Below are 21,843 nucleotides of genomic sequence, written 5' to 3' on the forward strand. Positions count from 1 at the left end.
TGCATGAACGAAACAGACAAAATAAATGTCATCTTTCTTCTAAAATGTTACTATCACCAGTTCCCAAGTGCCACGGGCAATTAGCCACAGGTTTCCCCAGTGCGCTCCAGTCCTTTACACATTACCCTGGAGCACAAAGATTTCAATCAAGACCGTGAATCAGATCCATAGCTGGTGTAAATTGATATAGCTCCTTGGCTTTAGTAAAAACAACGAGAGTCCTTGTGGCACCTTAGAGATTAACACATTTATTTGGGCATAAGCTTTCGTGGGCTAGAACCCGCCATTTACACTGCTGAGGATCTGGCTCAAGGTCTTTTGCATTCCTTCTGCAGTAAAGCCAGTGGAGCTATGCCAATCTGTACTGCCGAGAGTCTGGCCCATTGCATCATCCCATAATTACTACAAAGGTAAGAGCACCCAGAAATCTGGGAACTGTGTAGGGTCCTATTCAACTTCCAATTGGAGGCACCTGCACTGCTGGGAACATGACTGATCCCTCTGTACATGCAACAGGAGAGGGCATTCACTTACCCGTAAGTGTTCAGTATAAATAAAGAGAGCTCTACAAATCCTCCTCTCTTCTTCCTTATCCGGCAGTTGCAACATTCTGCACTTCTTCTGAGTGTCAACGATCCACTGTTCATAGCATTGCGTTCCAAAACGTTTACTCTTAATGTGGGACAACGCATCTGGTGCGGAAAGAGGCAGCAAGCATCACTACATCTTACTGAGTAGCTAACTAAAACAGCCAGAACAAGATGCAGGGCACTCTACAGAAATAGTAAGAGAACATAAAGGTTGCGAAGACAAGCACTCAAAACTTAGGAAATGCCAGAATTAAACCTTTGCAACATTAATTCAGCCCCTTTGTGTCACTGGCTTTAATTATATCATCACATCCTATTTTCTCCACAGGACCCTTGCCTCATTCAATGCACAGGATGGATAGTGTTCACGGAAGGAACAGCTAGTCAGTATTTAATTTTATCATCGTTATTCAATGTGTGGATTTTCCAAACCCCTGAGCAACGCAGTTATACCGACAGAAGTCGCTAATGTAGACCAAGCCTTGATTTCCTCCTAGGTTTTTCTATTGAGCTCATCACTATCGTATCCAAGTGCTTTGCAAAAACACTTAGTTTAACTTCACAACTCTCCTGTGAAGTGGGGGGGATGGTATTATCCCCATTTTATACATGGGGAACGGAGTCAGAGAGATTAAGGTCACAAATAGCCACTACTTCTGGTTACCCAATTTAAGGCTGTCTCTACACCGGTGCTTGTGTCGTTAAAACCTGTGTCAGTCAAGGGTATGAAAAAACACACATCCCAAACACCAAAAGTTTTAACAACGAAAAGCGCTGGTGTGGACAGTGCTTCATCGGCGCAGGCGCGATGCTCACGCCGACCAAGCTACTGCCCCTCGTTGGGGGTGGCTTTATTTTGTCTCTGGGAGAGCTGTCCCCCGGCGATAAAGAGCAACTACACCGCGCAACTTACAGTGGCGTGGCTGCAGCGGCACAGCCACATCTTTTTAAGGTGTGCAGTGTAGACATAGCCCAAGACTCCTAGGACCTGATTTTTCAGAATACTTAGCATTTTGTAGCACTAGCTATTCAGAACAGAGCTCTCATTGATGTCGTCTGCTGCTGTGAGCACTCAGCACTTCCGGGGGGAGGGATAGCTCAGTGGTTTGAGCATTGGCCTGCTAAACCCAGGATTGTGAGTTCAAGCCTTGAGGGGGCCATTTAGGGAACTGGGGTAAAAAACTATCTGGGGATTGGTTCTGCTTTGAGCAGGGGGTTGGACTAGATGACCTCCTAAGGTCCCTTCCAACCCTGAGATTCTATGATAAATCAAAGTTATTTGCCCAAACAGGAACTCTAGCAGAGGCAGGCATTGCCACCCTAGAAATTGGATTCTATCAACTATCTCAGCCATGAATCCACCCTCTAGTCCTGCAATCCCCTGCCTTATTCACCACACACCTAACAAATGAGGCTGGGGTCCTACAGACAGCAGCGTCCTTCACTACACAACCCTGGCTCATTCTCTGACAGTCTCTGAGTCATAGTTCCCCCTCTGTAAAATTTATCTTCACAAGGATCATCATGATACACTGAAGATTAGGAGGTGCTCATATGTGACGGTAAGGGAAGGAGGCATATAAACACCTAAGATAGGTAATTGGGAAGAGGAGTCCAAGGGAACAGTCGGGAGATGCAGCACATGAGGTAAAATGTAGGCAGGACAGCGCCATATAGAACCTCAAAGGACAAAGAAGCTAAAAACTTAATTCACACAGGAAGCCAGTGACCGAACTCAGAGCATAAGAGACCATGTGTATGTCAGAGTAGCAGGAGAGGACGATAAGTTTCAGCTGCAGTTTTAGATTGTGCTTCCCCCTTCTCCAGCCTGAGACAGGAAAAGATGCGGCTGGAATAGTCAAGGTAAGATATGCCCAAGGCCTCATTATGCGATCCTTTAGCTTAGGCTCATTTTATAGGCAACATCTAGAGAAATACCACATACCAGAAGGTTCTCTGTAGGAAAAAAACAAAACAACCTGCATTCTAAAGAAAGCTCTGGTATTTTTACTTACAATTATTTGACAGTTTCACGATCTATACACTCAGACTAGGCAATCTGGTTTCATGGCATGTCAAATGATTGGTGACGTTACAAATTAAGACAGCTTGAATGATAAGCAAAAAGCTAGTTTTCCCATGTGTAACTTATTTCATCTAAGAGCTATTAGAAAAGAGAAAATGGAAGGAAAAGAAAAGGTAAAAATAAAGAGGGGAAAGGAAGCTGAAGGAATGAATGCTGCTGCAGTAAGTAAGAGGAGTTCATTATTGATCGAGTCTAAAAATGGATCCCCAGTTCTCTCCCACTGGTCTGCATTCGATGTAATCTTACCTATTGGGTAAATCTTGCTTGCCAGGGCCTCAGTTTCAGACATCAGGACTGAGATAATGGCCATAAAGTGGTTTTTGGGGCGCTTCCCGACTAGTCTGAAAGCTAGAGTCACAAGAAGAAACCACAAAGTGATCAGCAATCGATCCAAAGCTGATTAACAAACATTTCCAGGCCCTCTACCAAACAACATGACAAACTGCTACATGGAGCCTGGGCCGAAGAACAGTGGGCCTGGATGTTCTTTGCTAACATCCTTTGTGGCTGTGTCTTTGAGCCTTGGAAGGGCCAAGTCGGACCTAGCTATGCAATCACAAATGCCTTTATCATCAGAGTTACAGGGTTCTACATGCACAGAAAGAGAATCCCTAGCTCTATGCAGGCAAAATTCTACGGGCAAGGTCAGTGCAGAAAGAATTGATTTTCACCATTTCAGGTTTACTATTCACAATGTACTATTATGCGATCTGTTACTTGATCAATACTACACTGCAAATGCACCTGCAAAAAGCAAACCTAGGAAATGATAGGGGAAACAGAGCCCTTCAGCTCTAGGAAATTCCCATCTAACATCCAGCTAATGCGTTTCAGTCCATTCCCTCTTCCTTTATTTCCTTTCATGCAACTCTCAGTAAAGGCTTGGTTACAACAGTCACAGCGCAGCGTTCCCTAGGGGCTCAACTATGCGCTTGGTGGAAGCACAATGGAGTCACACGGCCCTACAGGGAGCATCAGGAGACATTCTGTCTCAGGAAAGCACATCAGTTCCTAAAAGGCTTGGGCGTGCAGAGGCAGAGCACCCATGGCATACAGATCACTACCTTGCATGCGGCTGGCCAGATCCATGGGTCAAGTCTATGACAGATACTGATCCACAGTCCAGCCGCCTTTGGGTGCCCTTGGGGAGTAAGACTTCTCTGCCCCGGCACTAGAGGAGCACACGGACTGCCATTCTATCTAGCCTTGACTCAGGCCATGTACACTGGGAAAGGCTCCTTTTGTGCTCTCCCTCCGCCCGCTCTTAGCGACCACCTAGGACGCAGGCAGAATTTTACCTTGGAATTTAACAGTCGTCATGCTTCCGTACAAATGAGCTATCCCAGGCAATATTGGTTAACACTATGAATTTTCTCTCTCACACACACACACACACACACACACCTACACCTTAAAACTCTGGTTCCACAGTTAAAAGTTCCAACTCCCCTATTTCCAAATTTCACAACTGACTCAATTCTTCACTAAGATCACTGAAATCCATTTCTTTTATTAAAAAAAAATACATTCTAGAAGCAGCACTGTACATATTCCTTCCCCACACACCGCACAGCCAGGCAAACTAAATGGGACGTGGAGACAGTACAACTTAATCATATACTCCAAACTCTAATCTTTTAGACAGCACATTCATATTTAATAGAAATAGCCCTAAACCAAAACCTGCATCCAAACAGGAATGCTCAAGATTTGGATCTAGATTCTGCGGCTAGAGCTTATCTTCAAGTAATTCTGAGACAGGCACTAGAATTCCTGACAGGTTAACATTTGTTTCCCTCCCTTCAGATATCAAATATGACCATGCACCAACATTTATCTTTACAAAGTTACCTCAGATGAGAGTGGATCTTGGACTGAAAAATTTCTCAAGAAAATGGGACATAACAGGATTACACATTACATTCAATGTTTTGGCACTATATTTTCCAATCCTAAAGATATACAAGAAACAAAAGATAGATCAAGTTTAGTTTCACACTCACTTCAGGCCTGATCCAGCAAAGCACAAGCATGGGTGAGTAGTGTGCTTAAAATTAAGCACGTGGGCAAGTGCTTTGCTGGATGAGGTCCTTACAGAGGTTTTGGACTTGTGCAACTCCACTGATCTAAAAGAGGGTACTCCCAATTTACAGCAGTTTATGTGAGAGGAACATCAGGCCCACCAGAACTTCAGCCCCGATTCAGGAAAACATCCCTATTTCAGGACAGCACTTCAGAACATCCTTTAAGTGTGGGCATAAGTCACATTGAAGTTAACAGGACTCAATCACATGCTGCTTAATTTTGAGCATTCGATTGAAGTGCTGTCCTGAATGGAGATGCAGTTAAGTCTGTTCTCAGACACTAGACTGACCCAGGACCTTAGCAGTGATACATTCCTACTGAAACACTTACATTTTTGGGGCCTGTATACAATCTCCTCCAGTTCTTGTGTGTTCTCTCTGATGGTAGATATGACTTGTATGTCGAGGCAGGCGCAGAGGGTACAGATGTATTCTATCGTCTCCTCGAGGGTCTTGGCACTGCCCACGCCGACCGAGGCTGTTAAGCCAACAATCTGAACACATTCACGTACAAAATAGACACGTTCATGTCATTAAAAAGAAGCAGCCAGTAACATGACAGTCCCCTGACTGATCTTCCTCGTTAGTAAAGGGAGGGCAGAGGTGGGAGAAATCAAGAACACTGGCATTGATATTCTGAATAAAAAGCTAGCAAGATCCACTACATTCTGTTCTCCTCCCTCCCTAAGATTCTTCTCAAGATCCAGATGTTCTCGCCAGTCTTGCATCAGTGGTAGGAGAAACTTCAATGCTGACTCATTCAGAGTCAATTTTGCTTCTTAAAGACAACACAGCGCCTAATGTACTTTTAGAGGCTATAAAATATTAAGTCACAATTGAATCATTGTGGCCCAACTCCTGTGCTGCTGTCCTGGAAGGAGCAAGTCAAGGATTATATTTTGTAACCCGGGCTCTCCTCCCATGAGCCCTTTCATCAGAATCCAGTTTGGAGTTAAAAAGATTAGGTCTTGTCTTGCTGACTAAAAGGAGACTGCTGCTGGGAAAGTGGCCCAGCCAGAAGCCTCTGAGTGAAACCCGGGGTTAATATTTGAAGTTGCAGTGGTAGCAAGGTGGGGTTTGCAGGAAAAATGGAAAAAAGATGAAAGGCATAGCTAACAAAACCTCAGCAGGTGGTCCTGGTTTCAAATGCTCCCAACCCTGGGTGGTGCCTTACCTGAGGCAGCTGTTTCACAGTGGAGTCAAATTTAAGATTCAAGTAGCTGGTCATTAACACATTATAGGGGTGATTCCCAGTGGTGTTGTGGCACTCGTCAAATATAATTAAAGTGAAAATGGCAAGGGAAGGAACGGTTCCATCTTTGAGACCATTCACAAGGATCTGAGGCGTCAAGACAATGATATCATTCCCTTCAATGACGCTTGCTGAAGAGACATCCCCAGCCGTTTCCCCAGAAATCCCCGCAACTTTGTACCTGGGAGAGAAAAAGACATGTGTCATGACATTAATACAGAGTATGTTCACATTAGTACACCCACAGAGCAGGAAAAGCAAGAAGATAGGGGAAGATCTCCTTGGGGATCAAGCAAGGTAGTGAGATTTGATATCAGGCCCCAAATCTTCAATTGTGAGTGCCTTAAGTTAGATACCCAGGGTCTGATACAAAACCCATTAAGGTCAATGACAGTCTATTGATTCCTATGGGCTTTGGATCAGGCCTCTAAATAGGTGACCACATTTTCAGAGGTACTGATCCCCTGCAACTCCCCCAACTGAAACATGTTTGGTTTAGGACAGTGGATTTTTTATCAGCATCATCCATTCAACCATCATCCTTTGCTTATGAAATGGATTGTATTCAGAAAACCTATCCCACCCTCTATGTATCTGGGCTATAAGAAAAGAGAAGACACTTCCTGAACTGAGAAGCTTACATGCAGATGCATGTCAATTAGCTCCTTTAAACCTAAATGAAAGTTATAAGTCCATAAAAGGGCTCTATACGGCTGCACCTAAGTAGCGGCTTTTCAGAGGCAGCCTTCAATTACACCTCAAAGACAGTTTGGTCACTTTTTGATTGGATGTATTTTCACCTGAGTTTGGGCCACACTTTTTACCAGAACTTTAAGAGACAGCCCTGAAATGGTGTTAAAAAAAAAAAAAAAAGGTAGGATCGTGAGGATGTAAAGGAACCTACGGTTTGGAACTCGGAAGTAAAGAAACCTGCAGACTACACGTGTGGACTCGTACCTACCTAGTTCTTTCAAAGTGTTGCGTGAAGACTTTTTTCTGTTGTTCATATACTGGAACTTTAGTAGCTAGAAAGACAATCTTCCCTTTCTGTTCCTTGGGAATGTTTTGGAGATGATTGTCACAAATCAGAAGTGCCACGAAGGTTTTCCCAGATCCTTTTAAACATCAAGCATGAAAACAAAGAATTAGTAACAAAAAGCTGGAATATTCCCTCACCACAAGTGCAGCTGTAACAATTTAAGGCTCCTTGTGGGCAAACCCATGTTCTTACTTTAAGCTCACTGCAGGAATGGAGTTGGGGGATCCAGGATACTTAGTATCACTCTCTATTTCGTGATCTTGGTACTGAAACAGACTCAGTAGTACAGAAGACAACTTATCTACCATATAGAATGACAGTCCTTTGACATAAAGCAATGGATTAAAGGGGGAGTGATAGCTCTCATTCAGAGTGTATTGGCTTTATTTGTTTAAAGGGATGCAAATTCCCTATCAGTTTTGTCCTCTTCTGTTTCACAAACCCTGATTTCATTTCACTTCAGTTTCTTATGGCTTTGCTATGATTGCTTCCTTGTTTATCAGCAGCATTCTAAATAACATTACGGATATCTTCTGAAGAATTACCTCCCACAACGGTGTTTTGAGTTATATCCCATAATCACAGGAACTCCCCAGTGCACGAAAAGCTTGTTTCTCTAGAGCAGTACTTGTGTCAAAACAAAAACTTTAAATAAATAAAAAAGGAGCGAGAGAGAGAGAGAGAAGGGGGGGGGGGGGGGAAGTGTAAAATCCAGAGATGTTCCTCAGCAGATTAAAGCTGTTTAAGGTCCATTAAATTTTGCTCATTTTCCAACTTTTCCTTTAAGCCAGAATATCAACCTTTTTGTAACTACTTCGTGTATTGCTGCATACACAGTTTATTTTATGAATACAAAAAAAATGTAATTATATATGGGAATTAGTGCACAAAGAACACACAAGTACTTCCCAACACAACGGCCTCTATGCTACCCTATCCACGCTGCATTAACTCTTATGTGCCCCACACAGATCCCCAACTTTCTGTATCCCCCTCTCCCCACTTTCATTTCCCCTCCCCCCAAAGCCCACTTTCTCCTTGGGCCATATACTGCTGCACTCCTCCCCCATATGACCTTCACTCACTCCTTACACTGCTCCCAGTGCACAGTCTGGATTGCTCCATGGTCCTCCTTTGTCCTCCCACAGCTTTCTTCCCTAATTGCATTCATTTTTTTTAAACAGTTAAGTGAGCGGAGGTATGGGGGAAGGACATCATGATTCTTCAGGATTGTGGGTGTATGTGAGGTGGGGGGGGGGGTCCAGTCCCTCAGACAGACTTATGACCCTCCGATAGTCTCACACTACAGGTAGAAGCTGATCTATGGCTTGTCAATGTGAGTCTTTCCATTGACTTCAATGAGCTTTGGATCAGGTCACTGGTGCATATCTGCTGCCACGGTATCTTCATCTGCAAGTCTCCCCACACAGTCCTCCTCACCCTTCCCACACACTTTAGTTTCTCCCTCCACAGCCCCTCTTCCCAAAGCCTCTGTGAGGAATGAAGTTGGTGATTCAGGCTGGCAGCATCTGAGGGAAGTTGCCAGTGAAAGTGGACTGCTCAGTCAGCTACTCTTTGCAGAAGGAGAACAGCTGTTTCGTGGTTAAACTTTAACATTGACCTGTTCCTGAGCGGACATGAAAATGTCCCTGAGGTCTGGAGTTTGTAGAGACTGCAGCTCTTTACTTAGACAGAAAATCTCCAGCAGAGCCTCAAGGTAAAATTTCTAAGATCTCAATTTTAAACCTTTTCTCTGTGAAAGTTAGCAAGTGTTGCCCCATACAAACATTATGGAAAATGTAATTGGCCCATGAAGGGCTAGTTTGGCAATTTCACAGGGAACATTCAAATATCAAAGTGCAAAAGAGAGGGATTTTAGTTCTGCTGTAAATGCCATAGACTCAGACTTTAAGGTCAGAAGGGACCATCATAATCTAGTCTGACTCCCTGCACATTGCAGGCCACAGAACCTCACCCACTATCTCTGCAGGACATAACCATTGAGTACTTGGGGCTCCTCTGTAATCACTGTGGATTAAATTTAATGGGTAGTTTGCTTTTAAATAAAAGGTTGATGAGAGAATTTGACAAATTGTGTCCTAAACAGACAACATTGTGATGTCCATTTCCCCTCCCCCAGACTCTCCCCCCCAGCCCTCCCCTCTCATACCACACAGCAAAATAAATGTCTCAAAAAAAAATAAAAAAAAATTCAACACTGGGAATACACGTTCTTACCAGTAGGAGCACATATGATTGTATTTTTCCTACTGACAGCAGGCTGGGCAAGCTCAATCTGATAACTTCTAGCCTTCTTTGGTCCATAAGTAGGTTGTTGAGACACTTCTAGAACATAAATAAGCAAAGCTCAATATATGCTGTGGTGAAGAACATGATCCATTATATAAAATGGATACAGTAATGCTTTGGTTAGAATACATTATCCCCCATATATAGTTATGATCTAAAATTAATGAGTAGCACTTGAGGGAAAAGATTTTATAACAGACCATATACCAGACTGGAACTTTAAGTGGTTTGTGGGTTACGAGCTGGCATTTTGTAAAGCCTGTTTATTCTCCCTCAGATGGACTCCTTTCAAACTCTTTGCTGGCAGAGTCAACACTGATCTTACCTTGACCCAATCTTTTCAAGCCAGAAAGCATAGCACCTGATAAAAATGTCGGTCTGTGTCTCCCCAGAACAGATTGTATGAACACTACATACAGCTTGAATGTGTCTTATTTTAATCTTTCTGGTCCAATGACTCCTACACCTTTCAATGTTTTCTTTAATCCAGGGGCTCCCAGCCTTTAAAAACCAAAGAGCCGTTCTGACAGAGTTACGAGTTATTGTTTTGTGACTAACACATAGTGATAGCACAAATTAACATTTGTCAAAACAGTTCAGAAAACAAGTAGTATTTTAGGGCTCCCTTAGCTTTGTTCCAGCCAGGGCACAGACCAATATGCTGCTGTTTATCTAAATTACCAGTTACTAAGTCATGTGGTGACTTACTCAAATCAGAGAAGAGCCATGGATTGAGTTCCACTATTTTAACCCCTTCATGAGGGTGCTCCTCTGAAACACCAACTTTCCAGTGAGTGTATGGGAAACAAGGAGCAGCATATGATGCATGTCATGCCCAAGGCATTGGGCATTTTTAGCAGCAAACAGTGAAGTTAAACAATTAAACCGGGAAGTAGGAAATTCAATGCAGAAGACTCTATTTTCTACAATTATCTTCTTTTGAGCCATTTTAAGGACACCACACACATTTTAAAAGTGCAAAGGAGTGCACAGTTCTAATGTTTGCAAGAGTGTTAAGCTGCTGAATATTACCTGAAGGAGAACACTGACTTGCACTGAAATTGTGAACTTCTGCTTCTTCAGAATACTGTACATTTATGTCTAAGGCACTACTGTTCCCATTCTGGTCCTCCATCATTTCAACATCCATCTCTTTATCGTTACCTGAACGACACCAAGGCAAGCATCTTAGCCATCTTTTCCACTTTAAATGTCATACCTTTGACAGGTCAGGAAAGTGGTTCTCCCACAATGCCGAATCTTATTGGGAAAGAAGTTGTTTGCTAGCAGTGGAGGAGGTCAGGCTAGATGATCATGATGGTCCCTTCTGGCCTTAACGTCTATGAGGTAAAAATAAAATGCCTTGTCCAGGCTGGGCTTAAGGTAGACAAACGACTATGTGGACTCCTATGATTTTAGAAGTGCCACATGCTCATAAAAGCACAGCCTAGCCAACCTCCTCTTCCTCCTTGTATCAGTCCAAGATTTATTTCTTACTAGTTCTGAGGGCATATGCTAAATATTCCTTGCTCCCCCATATTGTGTGTTTTGGAACAATTTTCTCATAGAGCTCATTAATTTAGCTGTGACAAAAAACATACAAAACCAAAAAGCACATTCTTTTCTTCACTGCTAGCCAACAAATTAAGCTCCAAAGAGCAGGCTTTAGTTAGCAGTGCCTCCTGTCAGGAACTCTTTGACTGTTCAAGTTGTGACATCTCCAACATGGATAATTTCTCTTATGATCCAAGAGCATCCCCAATTGGGTAAACTTTAGTTTTATTAAGGTAGATGTCATAAGAGGCCCAAAAAGCCTTTAAAAAAAAAAAAGACTATAAAATACAGGTGATTGGGGGGGGGGGGAGGAAAAAAAAAAAAAAAAAAAAAAAAAAAAAAAAAAATTAGTTAAAAAGAGGGGGGGGGGGGGGGGGGGGGGGAGAACCCAAAGACACATAAAATTACACAGACCGGGTTACTGTAATATAAAGCTGTCTCCAAATCAGAGCCAACCACATAAGTTACTTAAAATAGCTAAACATTTACAAAAAAATATTTTTTCCCCCCAATTTGCTAATTAAAACTATTTCAAACAAGCTCCTTATGTTCCAGGTCAAAGCAGATCAAGTATAAAAAAAATGGAATCTAGATTCACCTGTAACAATCACTTGGTTTAGTTATGTAGTGCCCAATCCTACCATCGTCAACTCAAGAATTTCCCTGGTAATTCCAAAGCAAGCTCAATTGTGAGGGTATTTTTATAATCTCAAAGAAGTGGGGAAACGAAAAACACAACATGGTAAATTCAGTGGCAGAGGGTGGACTTGATGGGAAATTCTGCATTTGCAGAAAACAAAAGGAGTTGCTCAGTCTGAGGGCCAGTAGATGCTGCTCAACAAACTCTGAAACACACTGTCTTTACCTTTCTATTGTGTGCACAGATGTGTAGGGACAAGGTGATCAGTCCATTAGGTACTGTGGAAACCCATACTGATCACTTTACAACAGGGACGGCAAGTCAAAGGAAGGTTTATCAGCTTCAATAAGAGACACCATCAACTTGACAAATCACATTTGTCTGAAAATGTTGTGCCTTTCAATTACAAACAACACATAAAATAATGATAAATTAATACAGTTGATGGTGGGGGACAAATTTTTCCAGTTCACTTCGTGCAGTCAGTTTCTTCATTTATCTTGTATAATTAATTTGTCCTTTGCTAAAAAAGACTATCATCATCAATAGGGGAGCAAAAAAAAAAAATAAAAAAAATAAAAAGCTTTAGAACAGAGGGATAGCTCAGTGGTTTGAGCATTGGCCTGCTAAACCCAGGGTTGTGAGTTCAATCCTTGAGGGGGCCACTTAGGGATCTGGGGCAAAATCAGTACTTAGTCCTGCTAGTGAAGGCAGGGAGCTGGACTCAATGACCTTTCAAGGTCCCTTCCAGTTCTAGGAGATGGGATATCTCCATTTGTATATTTCAGGGTTGTTTACTACCAGAACACACATTTTTTTTTAAACTGAGTCAATTAAAAAAAAAGAAAGGAATCACACTGACAGTGTCCCTTTAAGGTAATCTCATCTTCCTGAGAATGATTCATGTCTGGTACAACAGAACCTTAAGCATAGAATATGATAAAAATAATTTGCATATTACCTTCTTTCATATTCCACAGTTTGCTTGCTCGGTCATATCCTGCTTGTTCTAGAGCCAGATGAAAGGTTTTGGGCCAGTTTTCCTTGTCTGACCTAGAAAGGCATTCAATGAGCTTCACGGCACCAGCCATTCTGCCTTTCAGTTCTTTGACCTGCATAATGCACAAGCAAAGTTTGTGACTGCTTCCAAAATATCAAAAAGTGTGTCATTCGAAAGAAAAACATTGTTGAGCCTTTACAGGGGAAAACTCTTAAAGTTCTGTTGTGTATCTACATAACTGTATAGCCCACGATTGTTCTGATCCTGTAAACACTTAAGCACGGGCATAGCTTTACACACACAAGCAGCCCCATTGAACTCCACTGGATTACTTGCAACTGTATGTGTTTCGGTGTTTGCAGGATGGAGGTCTATGACTGCTTTCTATTCCTCAGTTCCACAATCTGTAAAGAGGGGATACTAATCCTTATCCACCTTTGTAAAGTGCTTTGTGATCACATGATGAAAAGCATTATAATAAACCCAGATGAAAGATTTTTTAAGTCAGCTGAAATGGAGCATTTTTCAAAACATACAAAAGAAATGATACAATATTTTATTCAGATTAAAGCAGTGCAATAGCTTAGAAAGTTCCTCTCGGCCTATCAGTTGTCTGGAAGCCAGTAAAAGCAGGGATGGAGACCATCTTATTGGCTGCCTCGTAATGTGTCAAGCATACTGATGCTTTAACAGATAAATAACATTGCTTGTAACATGTCAAGAGAGGTAAAATCCAGCACATAACTTTAACTCTCTCACTGAGAAGAGGGAATTTAACTGGTGGATTTAAAAGCTTCCGATTAGAAGTTTCATTTTGCTTTTTAAAGGCCTTTATGGGTGTGAGGCTGAGCCAGCGAGGGTTAAGCAACCAGCAGGCTGTATGACTTGAAAACAACCCTTAAGGACAGATTAGAAGAGTACTGAAATGGCAAACAGGGCCATTCCTTATAGATAGTTAGCAAAGCCATGTTAAATAAACCAGAGTCCTTAAAATGTAGGTCTATATTGTTAGACAACCAAGTAGAAGATACTAATTGTATTTATCTATGCTTACCTACATCTTGTTAGAGTTTAACAATGTGATCTAAGCAGTTTGTAGATGCTAAACTTCTGTTCCTGTCTACAATGTTTCATTATTGTATTTTATTGATTCAGCGATCAAAAGGGGATATTAAAATTTAGATGGAACTTGTGGTGTAGTGACATTATTGTCTTCAATTCTCTTTGAAATGTGTGACTCCACAATGTAAATCTACCTGTGAACTGTTTGAATGGTTAATTGATTTATGCTAATGAATGCAACTACATACCAGTGTATGCCTAGGAAACAGATTAGCTTCAAAGCAACAATGTACTTAACCTATTCTTCATCCAAGGGAAGCCTGCTGTGATCATTTGCTGACACTGAACTTTAGTTATAAAGGAAGTTGGGCCTGATCCTGTTTTATCTCAGATGTGCTTAAACTTTGTCAGGGAAAGTCTAAACTGCAAGACTGAGGTCTCCAGGCTTATGCTGGATTATCCCTGCAATCTCTCACGGAAGAATTGCAGCAAACTATGCACCTGGACTTCCTATTGGACTATACCCTTTTAAATTGATTTCAGAAGGATTTTTAGAAATCATCAACCTCGCCATCTCTGCTATGAAACTGACCTAAGAACTTTATTCATAACTCTCTTTTCTTTAATAAACGTAGTTCATAAGCACATATTTGGTAAGATCTGAAATATTCATTGACCTGCTGGATGAGTACTGTGATTGGTAGAAATTTATATATGGTGAATAAGGTTTTTAGTAACCCTCACTATATTAGACTTGGCGGTCTGGGTGGGAGCCAAAGGCTGGATTGTTTAAAGGGAACTGTATTTTGGCTTTTAGGTAAAAAGTAAGGTATTACAGAAGCTGTTTTGTTACTGGCTTGGTAAAAACTAATTCTAGAATAAACCACCAGTTTTGGGTATCATCTCATCTATGCTTTGCAGTTTGCCCTGATTGAGCATTCTCAGTATAGCTCCTCCAGCAGCCATGGTCACAATGGGCATGAACATTGCTGGAAAACAAAAGAAGGCTTTTCAAGTTTCGATAATTACCATAGCAGGCCCAATTGCACCTGTAATTTTGAATTATCTAGCAAGTGATAATCTAATTTAAGAGCTTCATTTTTCTCTTAAATAGAATTACTACAACACAAATCTGTATCGCACTAAAGGTCTATATCAATCAGCTTCATGACTCTCTGCTCCAGGGATCGGCAACCTTTGGCACGCAGCCCGCCAGGGTAAGCCCCCCGGCAGGCCGGGCCGGTTTGTTTACCAGCCGCGTCTGCAGGTTCGGCCGATCGCGGCTCCCACTGGCTGCGCTTCGCCGCTCCAGGCCAATGGGGGCTGCGGGAAGTGGCGGCCAGCATATCCCTTGGCCCGCGCCGCTTCCCCCATGGGCCTGGAGCGGCGAACCGCGGCCAGTGGGAGCCGCGATCGGCCGAACCTGTGGACGCGGCAGGTAAACAAACCAGCCCGGCCCACCAGTGTGCTTACTCTGGTGGGCCACGTGCCAAAGGTTGCTGATCCCTGCTCTGTTCTATCCTTTAGGCCACACTAATACCCCCATACACACTGAAGAGGAGGGACAGCATGGCTCCCCATACTTGAGAGCTCTTTGGGAAGAGAAGCTTCGAGTGCATAAGTGTTTGCAGGACTGGGCCTTCATCTAGAAATAGGCACGTTTACTATTAATCAAAGTATACGCATTAGAAATTACAACTTGAATTTCAAACCCTTTTATCCACTGATGGGAACATGAACAACCCTGTAAGATCCATTTTCATAACTCTTAAGAAAGTCTAGATTGACAGAAAAAGGCATAGCAAATTGGTTTCCTATTTTACATACAAGATATATTTTTCATTTAAAATGCTATGATTCAGTCTTGTGTTGATAAAAGTGGGTAACTGATATGACTGGCTGTAGCCAGTTATCCTGCAGATAAATACATGTTTTGTGACCTGACGCATCAGTCAGGTCCCAATTGCAGTCATATGTCTATGGACACATCGCTGCCTATTTTTCTAAGCAAAAGGAAAGAGACACAGGAACATGTAGTTTCTATCTGGGCTGTCAATTAATTGCAGTTAACTAAAGCAATTAACTCAAAACAAATTAACTCAATTACAAAAATTTACTGTGATTAATTGCTGTTTTAATCACACTGTTAAACAGAATACCAATTTAAATTTGTTATAGGTATTTTTGAATGTTTTTCTACATTTTCAAATATATTGATTTCAATTACAACACAATACAAAGTGTACAGTGGAATGGTGGTCGAAGCAGGATAAGGCATACAAATGTTTAGCATATCTGGCACTTAAATACCTTGCAATACCAGCTACGTCAGGGTAGACTGGCGCAGACTCACCCCTGCGGTGCCTCCTGCTGGTCATCTCCGGGAATTAGCTCTCACTGCCTTGGAGCACCCTCTGCAGGCCGGTGATCCACCTGTCCTCTGGCCCCCGTGTCCCTCGCTGGATCCCGGTGCCCCTTTCTCTGGCTGCTGCCCCCTGGCAGTACCCACACACTCTTTGGGTCTCCCCTCCCTGGGGAACCCTCACCCTCTATCCCTACCTCACCTCAAAATAAGGCCACTGCCAGTCACCAACTAGCCCCCGCTCCCTGGGGCAGACTGCAGTATAAGCCACTCATCACAGGCCAGGTTGGGTTTGGACCTGCTGCCTTGGCCTTCCCCTGGGCTGCCCTCTGCAACCCCCAGTACCCCTTGGCCTTCTGCTAGGCCGCAGCCTGAGGCTTTCCAGGCTGGAGCTCCCCAGCTCCTCTGCCTTTCCCCAGCCCTGCTCCACTCAGGTACCCTGTCTCTATCTCCCTGCAGCCAGACCCTTCTCCCTCTACAGCTAGAGAGAGATTGTTTGGCCTCTGGCTCAGCCTTTTTATATAGGCCAGCTGTGGTCAGATTGGGGTGTGGCCCAGCTGCGGCTGCTTCCCCAATCAACCCAGCTTTTAGAGCTGCAGCCCTCTCCAGGGCTGCTTTTACCCCTGCAGCCCTCTCTCAGGGCTGATTTCAAGCCCTTCAGGGCAGGAGCGGGGTCCACCCCAATATGTACAGGCAGTGCCATGAGAACACCTGTTCCCATGTTCAGGTGACATTGTAAATAAGAAGTGGGCAGTATTCTCTCCCATAAACAAACAAACTTTTTTGTCTTCGCAATTGGCTGAACAAGAAGTAGGACTGAGTGGATTTGTAGGCTCCAAAGTTTTACATTGTTTTTTAATATAACTGCACTCAAAAATAAAACATTCTACATTTGTAAGTTGTACTTTCGCAATAAAGAGATTGCACTACAGTATTGTATTAGGTGAATTGAAAAATACTATTTCTTTGGGTCTCTTTACAGTGCAAACATTTGTAATAAAAAATTATATAAAGTGAGCACTGTACACTTTGCATTCTGTGTTGTAATTGAATGTACTTGAAAATGTAGAAAACATCCAAAAATATTTATAAAAGTTATTCTATTATTAAGAATTAATCATGATTTTTTTTAATCTCGCGTTTAATTTTTTTAATTGTTTGACATCCCTAGTTTCTATATTATACTGACATACCTGAAGCTGCAGTCAGGGCTACACAATTATCATAGAGTTGTAAACTCTGCAAATCAAGTTGCAATTTTGATTTTGAAATAATACCTGCCGAATCTCTTCGCATTCTCGGTCTATGAGACAAGTGTTTATGTAAGGAATTATCTGTTCTGCATCAATGTCTCTCATCGTAGCTTCTATACGTTTCAGCAACTGTCGATGCGCCTCCAGGCTTTCAAGTTTTTGGAAATCCCAGTTTTCAATTGCTTCCCTCAGACCAGTGTAACCTTGAAAACAAAAGAGGTGGGGCGAATTACACCAGCAAACACCGCTTTTAATTAAAACAGATATTTTGACCCATTACTGGCTAAGAGCTCTTGGGTGAACTACAACTACATTTTGAAAAGAGGGTTGGGTTACCTTTACATTTAACAACAACAACAACCACCACCCACACACACAACCCAGGAAAGGCACCCTATGTTAAAGTTTTAAGACTGTAAAGTCAAGCAAGAAAAGTTAGGAAATGCCAAAATTAATACTGCCTGTGCAACCTTAACTCAACCCCCTTGTACGTATGCATTATGATGCAGTCTTATTTTTCTCACAGGACCTGGACCTTGCTCAGAATGCTCTGCCATCTCCACAGCTCCTATTGTTCCTCACCCCTGGCTCATGCCCCTCTCCCATCCAGCTTCTGCTTCGGCCCCTCTCTCCTCCCTGTTTCTATCCTCTTCCCCATCTTCTGCCCTTCCTCCCTGCATCTCTTCTCTCTCCCCATACATTCCTCACTCCTCTGCATTCATATCAAGCTGCTTCCTCTTTTCTCTCAGGGCACAGGAGAGAGGATCCCTGCTCTTAGTTCTGGTACCCAGTGCCACAACTGATCCTGGTGGCAAGGAAGAGCAGTTATGGGGAAAGTCTTCAGTCCATGTACCTCTGGGAACAAGCATGCTCAGTTGCTCTGTGAGGAGGGACTATGCACAGTCCAGTCAGCACACAGGAGCGGAGAGAGAATAGAACATGCTCAGTGCAGCCTGAATGTTCAGAGAATTGGACTGCCAAACTCTAACAAGCCTCTCTACTGGGCATGTGCAAACAGATTTTTCAAAGTCTTATAAACTTGTCCAAATTTGGGAGGCTTTTCCTGGGAACAGCAAAAGGTCCATTGCTGACACCAGACGTCAAGTCCCTGTTGCAAAGCATGGGGGAGCTAGAGCTTCTCAATTAAAAGGTTATAAAAAAAAATAGAGGACAAAACAATTAATGGTTTCCTAATCTCAAAACAGTTTAGCCGTTTCTGAGAATAACAACTTTCCCAAAAAAATCTGCTTCAGGCAGGCACACAAAAGTGGGAGGAGAAAATAGGGTTCTGCTTACCTGTTTACACTACAACTCCTTATTTTTTCCTGATGGACCAGAATGAAATGTTGGTATCACAGTATGGTTTAACCTAAACGGTCATCTAGCTCAGCCCTCCACTGAGCAGGGAGGAGATGCTAAATTTTTAGTCTGAGACTCGAGACCAACAATATGTTTTACAGACCAACACTGGAACAGAGAATTAACTCATGGGCCAATGTTTATCCTGCAATATAGACTATCTGAAAGCACTCATTGGGGCTGGAGGTTAACTACCCTCATATCAGCTGGGTAACAGATACAACCAAGTAGACAAAAATGTTCCTAAATTATATGTAACACAGCTTTATGATTCAGAAATTAGAGATTGTAGCCCAAGGAGAAGCTACCCTGGATCTACTTCTTACTGATAAGAAATTTATAAAAAGTATGAGGAAGAAGGAAGCTTGGAGCAATTGACCAGGAACTGCACTATTGCATAATAAAAAATGAGTTCAAAGAATGCAACAATAGCTTTCATGAAAGTAAGTTTTCAGAAGTTAAGAAGCCTAGTAAGTCAGGGTGCCAATGAGAGGAAGAGTTAAAATCCATTAGTGTGGAAGAAAGCTGGCAGACCCTGAAGGAACTATACTTATATTATCGCAATCTCTCAGATGCTTCGGGGAAAGCTGCACTAAACCACACACACACACACACACACACACACACACACACACACACACGCACACCAGCTGGTGCTTATATCAGAGCATTTAGAGACCATTTGAAAATAAGTTCTTCAAGGCAGGGACCTGTTACTTATTTGGCACAAACTCATCCATTATACAGCATTCTATACACTTCAGTGCTATGGAAATAAAATACAATGCTGATACATTTAAATTGTCATTTTAGATTTTTTTTAAACAATATTACTCTTTATAGGTAAATCCATCAAAGGGAGAAAGGAAACTGCTATCTATTTCTTTTGTGCGTGACCATTAGAGTGTGGCCTTTACTCTGAAAAATGACTAATGATGTTGGAGTTCCCCATTTATTAAGTCTCATTGAATCATGGATCAAATTTCCTCAACTCCCAAGTAAAAAGATTTTTCCTACTGCCAATATTTGCAAACAGTCTGGGATATGAAAATCACATTCTTTTATAGCTATTCTCTTAAGTTTTATAATAAAAAAGCAGCTTCTGCCAACCAAAACGAGATGCCACTAAAAAAGTAGATTGCCCAGATCCTCATAATACAACTTCTTGCTTTGATCAGCACAGAAAGTTAACAACAGAGACTTTTATATTGTCATAATTAGGCTTTCGAGGAACTGGTGCAGTTCATACCTCTCGGAGTTACTGTCTCAGGCTGTCTGCAGACCTCACTGCATCAGTTACATGGTTCACATTTTGCAGGTTTTCTTTGCAACCCAAGGGCTAGAGACTTAATATTTGTTTTTTTGGTGGCTCGCTTGCTTGAGTTAACAAAAGCTGAGATTCTGGGACACAGAATGGTGCAGGTGTATGCACACGCACATGTCCTAGCTCACCAAGCTGCCATGGGCCAGCCCAATTTAACCTCTGCTCTCAACCTTCTAGCTGGCCCATCGAGCTACGAGATGGATTGGTGGAGAAGCTTGTACTGCTACGACTTGACCTATGGAACTAAAAGGATAGGTCAATCCAGCAACTTAGGTTAGTTCCAGGGTGGTCAATCCAGCACCTTTCACAAGCAATAAATTCACACACGACATGAAAAGGCAGGGAAAATGAAAACGGTCAGCTTTGCCAACGAAAACAAACCTGCTTCATTCAGTGCATCTAGGAATCCCCGAAACCATCCTTCTGATTCGAGCTGCAGTATAGAGTCAACAAAGAGAGCTGCAGCAGCGGTCAGCCCCTCCTTCTGTTCCTCAGTCTGAATTCTCTCTCTGGCACCTAGCGTGGAATCAGATATGAATAAGTCAAAATTGTAGATCTGGTGTGCGGACAGCAGTGGGGACAGCACCTGGTGCAGAGTGCTGCAGGTGCTGAAATATTTCCATGATGGGTATCTGCTTTATACTGCACTTCCCCGAGGCAAGGAGAGGAAGCATATACACCTTATGAGTGGGAAACAATCTCTGGAGATGCACAAATTAAACCCAAATTCAGACTGCAAGTTCTTGGTTGAAACTGAGAAAGCTGCCAAAGGGATTTGGTCACACAAGTCTCACTGAAATTACTGCGAGTCTAACAGTTCTTGGGGAATCCAAGCCTGAGAGAGACACTATGTTACCCCCTGCTAGGGTGACCAGACAGCAAATGTGAAACATCGGGATGGGGGTGGGGGGATAATAGGAGCCTATACAAGAAAAAGACCCAATAATCGGAACTGTCCCTATAAAAATTGGGACATCTGGTCACCCTAACCCCTGCCTCCAGCAAGAGGGAGTCTGTCTTGGGGTAGCTGGGTGTCAGCTCCATGGTACCACCAGCCTTTCAGCCACCCAAGCCCTCTCCTCTAGGCTATGCCAACCCTAACTTCAGCTTGCAGGTTAACAATAGATGCAACCCAATCCCCGAGGCCCTTTGAATCATTTCCATGTGATATCCAGCTGGCTATTCCCAGATATCCCAGATCCTCTGCCCTCAAATGTACACTGTACCCCAATTTACCAGTTTTACCTCAAACTGCTGCTCCTGCAAACCACACAGCACTTGTGAACACTTATAATAAAACAAAAGTAGATTTATTTAAGAACGAGTAAAGATTTCACTAGAACTGAGTGTGATGGTAACAAATGGTTATAATAGAAAACAAAATAATAAAATGCGAACCTGAGTGTAGCTATCAAGTCTCCCCCCCCCCCCCCCCACCCTCCAAAGTTCACTCTGTTGCAAAACGGGCTGGTTTCTCAAAAAACAAGAACCAAACGTTCATAAAAGCACCGCTGCGCTCCACAAAGGTTTTTCCTCAGTGAATGGATGCAGAGTGCTTCTCCCTCCTCTGTGTTATCAGTATAACAACATCTTTATCTTTCTTTTCATAGACAGAGTGAACCCGTCTTGTTGTTAAATTCCCTTTAACTGGTTTCAATTGTTTGCATTTGCCTCTGATAGCTTCCCCATTCAAAGTCTTCGGACTTGTCTAGACTTCAAACACTGAGGGTGCACTGCTGTAGCCCTTCAGTGTAGACGCTACCTATGCCAATGGGATGGGGTTCTCCCATCAACAAAGGTAATCCACTTCCCTGAAAGGCCATAGCTAAGTCAACGGAATTGTTCCACTGACCTAAAGTTGTCTAGACAGGGTTTTAGGTCGACTTAACTACGCCGCTCAGGGGTGTGGACTTTTCACAGTCCTGAAT

General features: G+C 42.6%; 1 protein-coding gene across 1 annotated transcript in view; it reads right to left on the minus strand.

Moving 5' to 3' along the window:
- LOC112117242 (probable ATP-dependent RNA helicase DDX58) overlaps window positions 1–21,843 on the minus strand; it is a 33,927-nt gene that overhangs the window by 10,278 nt on the left and 1,806 nt on the right. The window contains exons 2-11 of the mRNA XM_024215166.3: window positions 20,297–20,431; window positions 17,257–17,435; window positions 12,517–12,667; window positions 10,394–10,525; window positions 9,290–9,397; window positions 6,974–7,127; window positions 5,935–6,193; window positions 5,092–5,254; window positions 2,923–3,024; window positions 535–692 (exon numbers count right to left, since the gene is read on the minus strand). Of these exons, the coding sequence (XP_024070934.2) occupies window positions 535–692; window positions 2,923–3,024; window positions 5,092–5,254; window positions 5,935–6,193; window positions 6,974–7,127; window positions 9,290–9,397; window positions 10,394–10,525; window positions 12,517–12,667; window positions 17,257–17,435; window positions 20,297–20,431 (1,541 nt within the window). The remainder of the gene's footprint in view (window positions 1–534; window positions 693–2,922; window positions 3,025–5,091; window positions 5,255–5,934; window positions 6,194–6,973; window positions 7,128–9,289; window positions 9,398–10,393; window positions 10,526–12,516; window positions 12,668–17,256; window positions 17,436–20,296; window positions 20,432–21,843) is intronic.

The sequence above is a fragment of the Terrapene carolina genome, unplaced genomic scaffold (genome assembly GCF_002925995.2).
Source record: "Terrapene carolina triunguis isolate 2854851 unplaced genomic scaffold, T_m_triunguis-2.0 Scaffold35098, whole genome shotgun sequence".
NCBI classification, from domain to species: domain Eukaryota; kingdom Metazoa; phylum Chordata; order Testudines; family Emydidae; genus Terrapene; species Terrapene triunguis.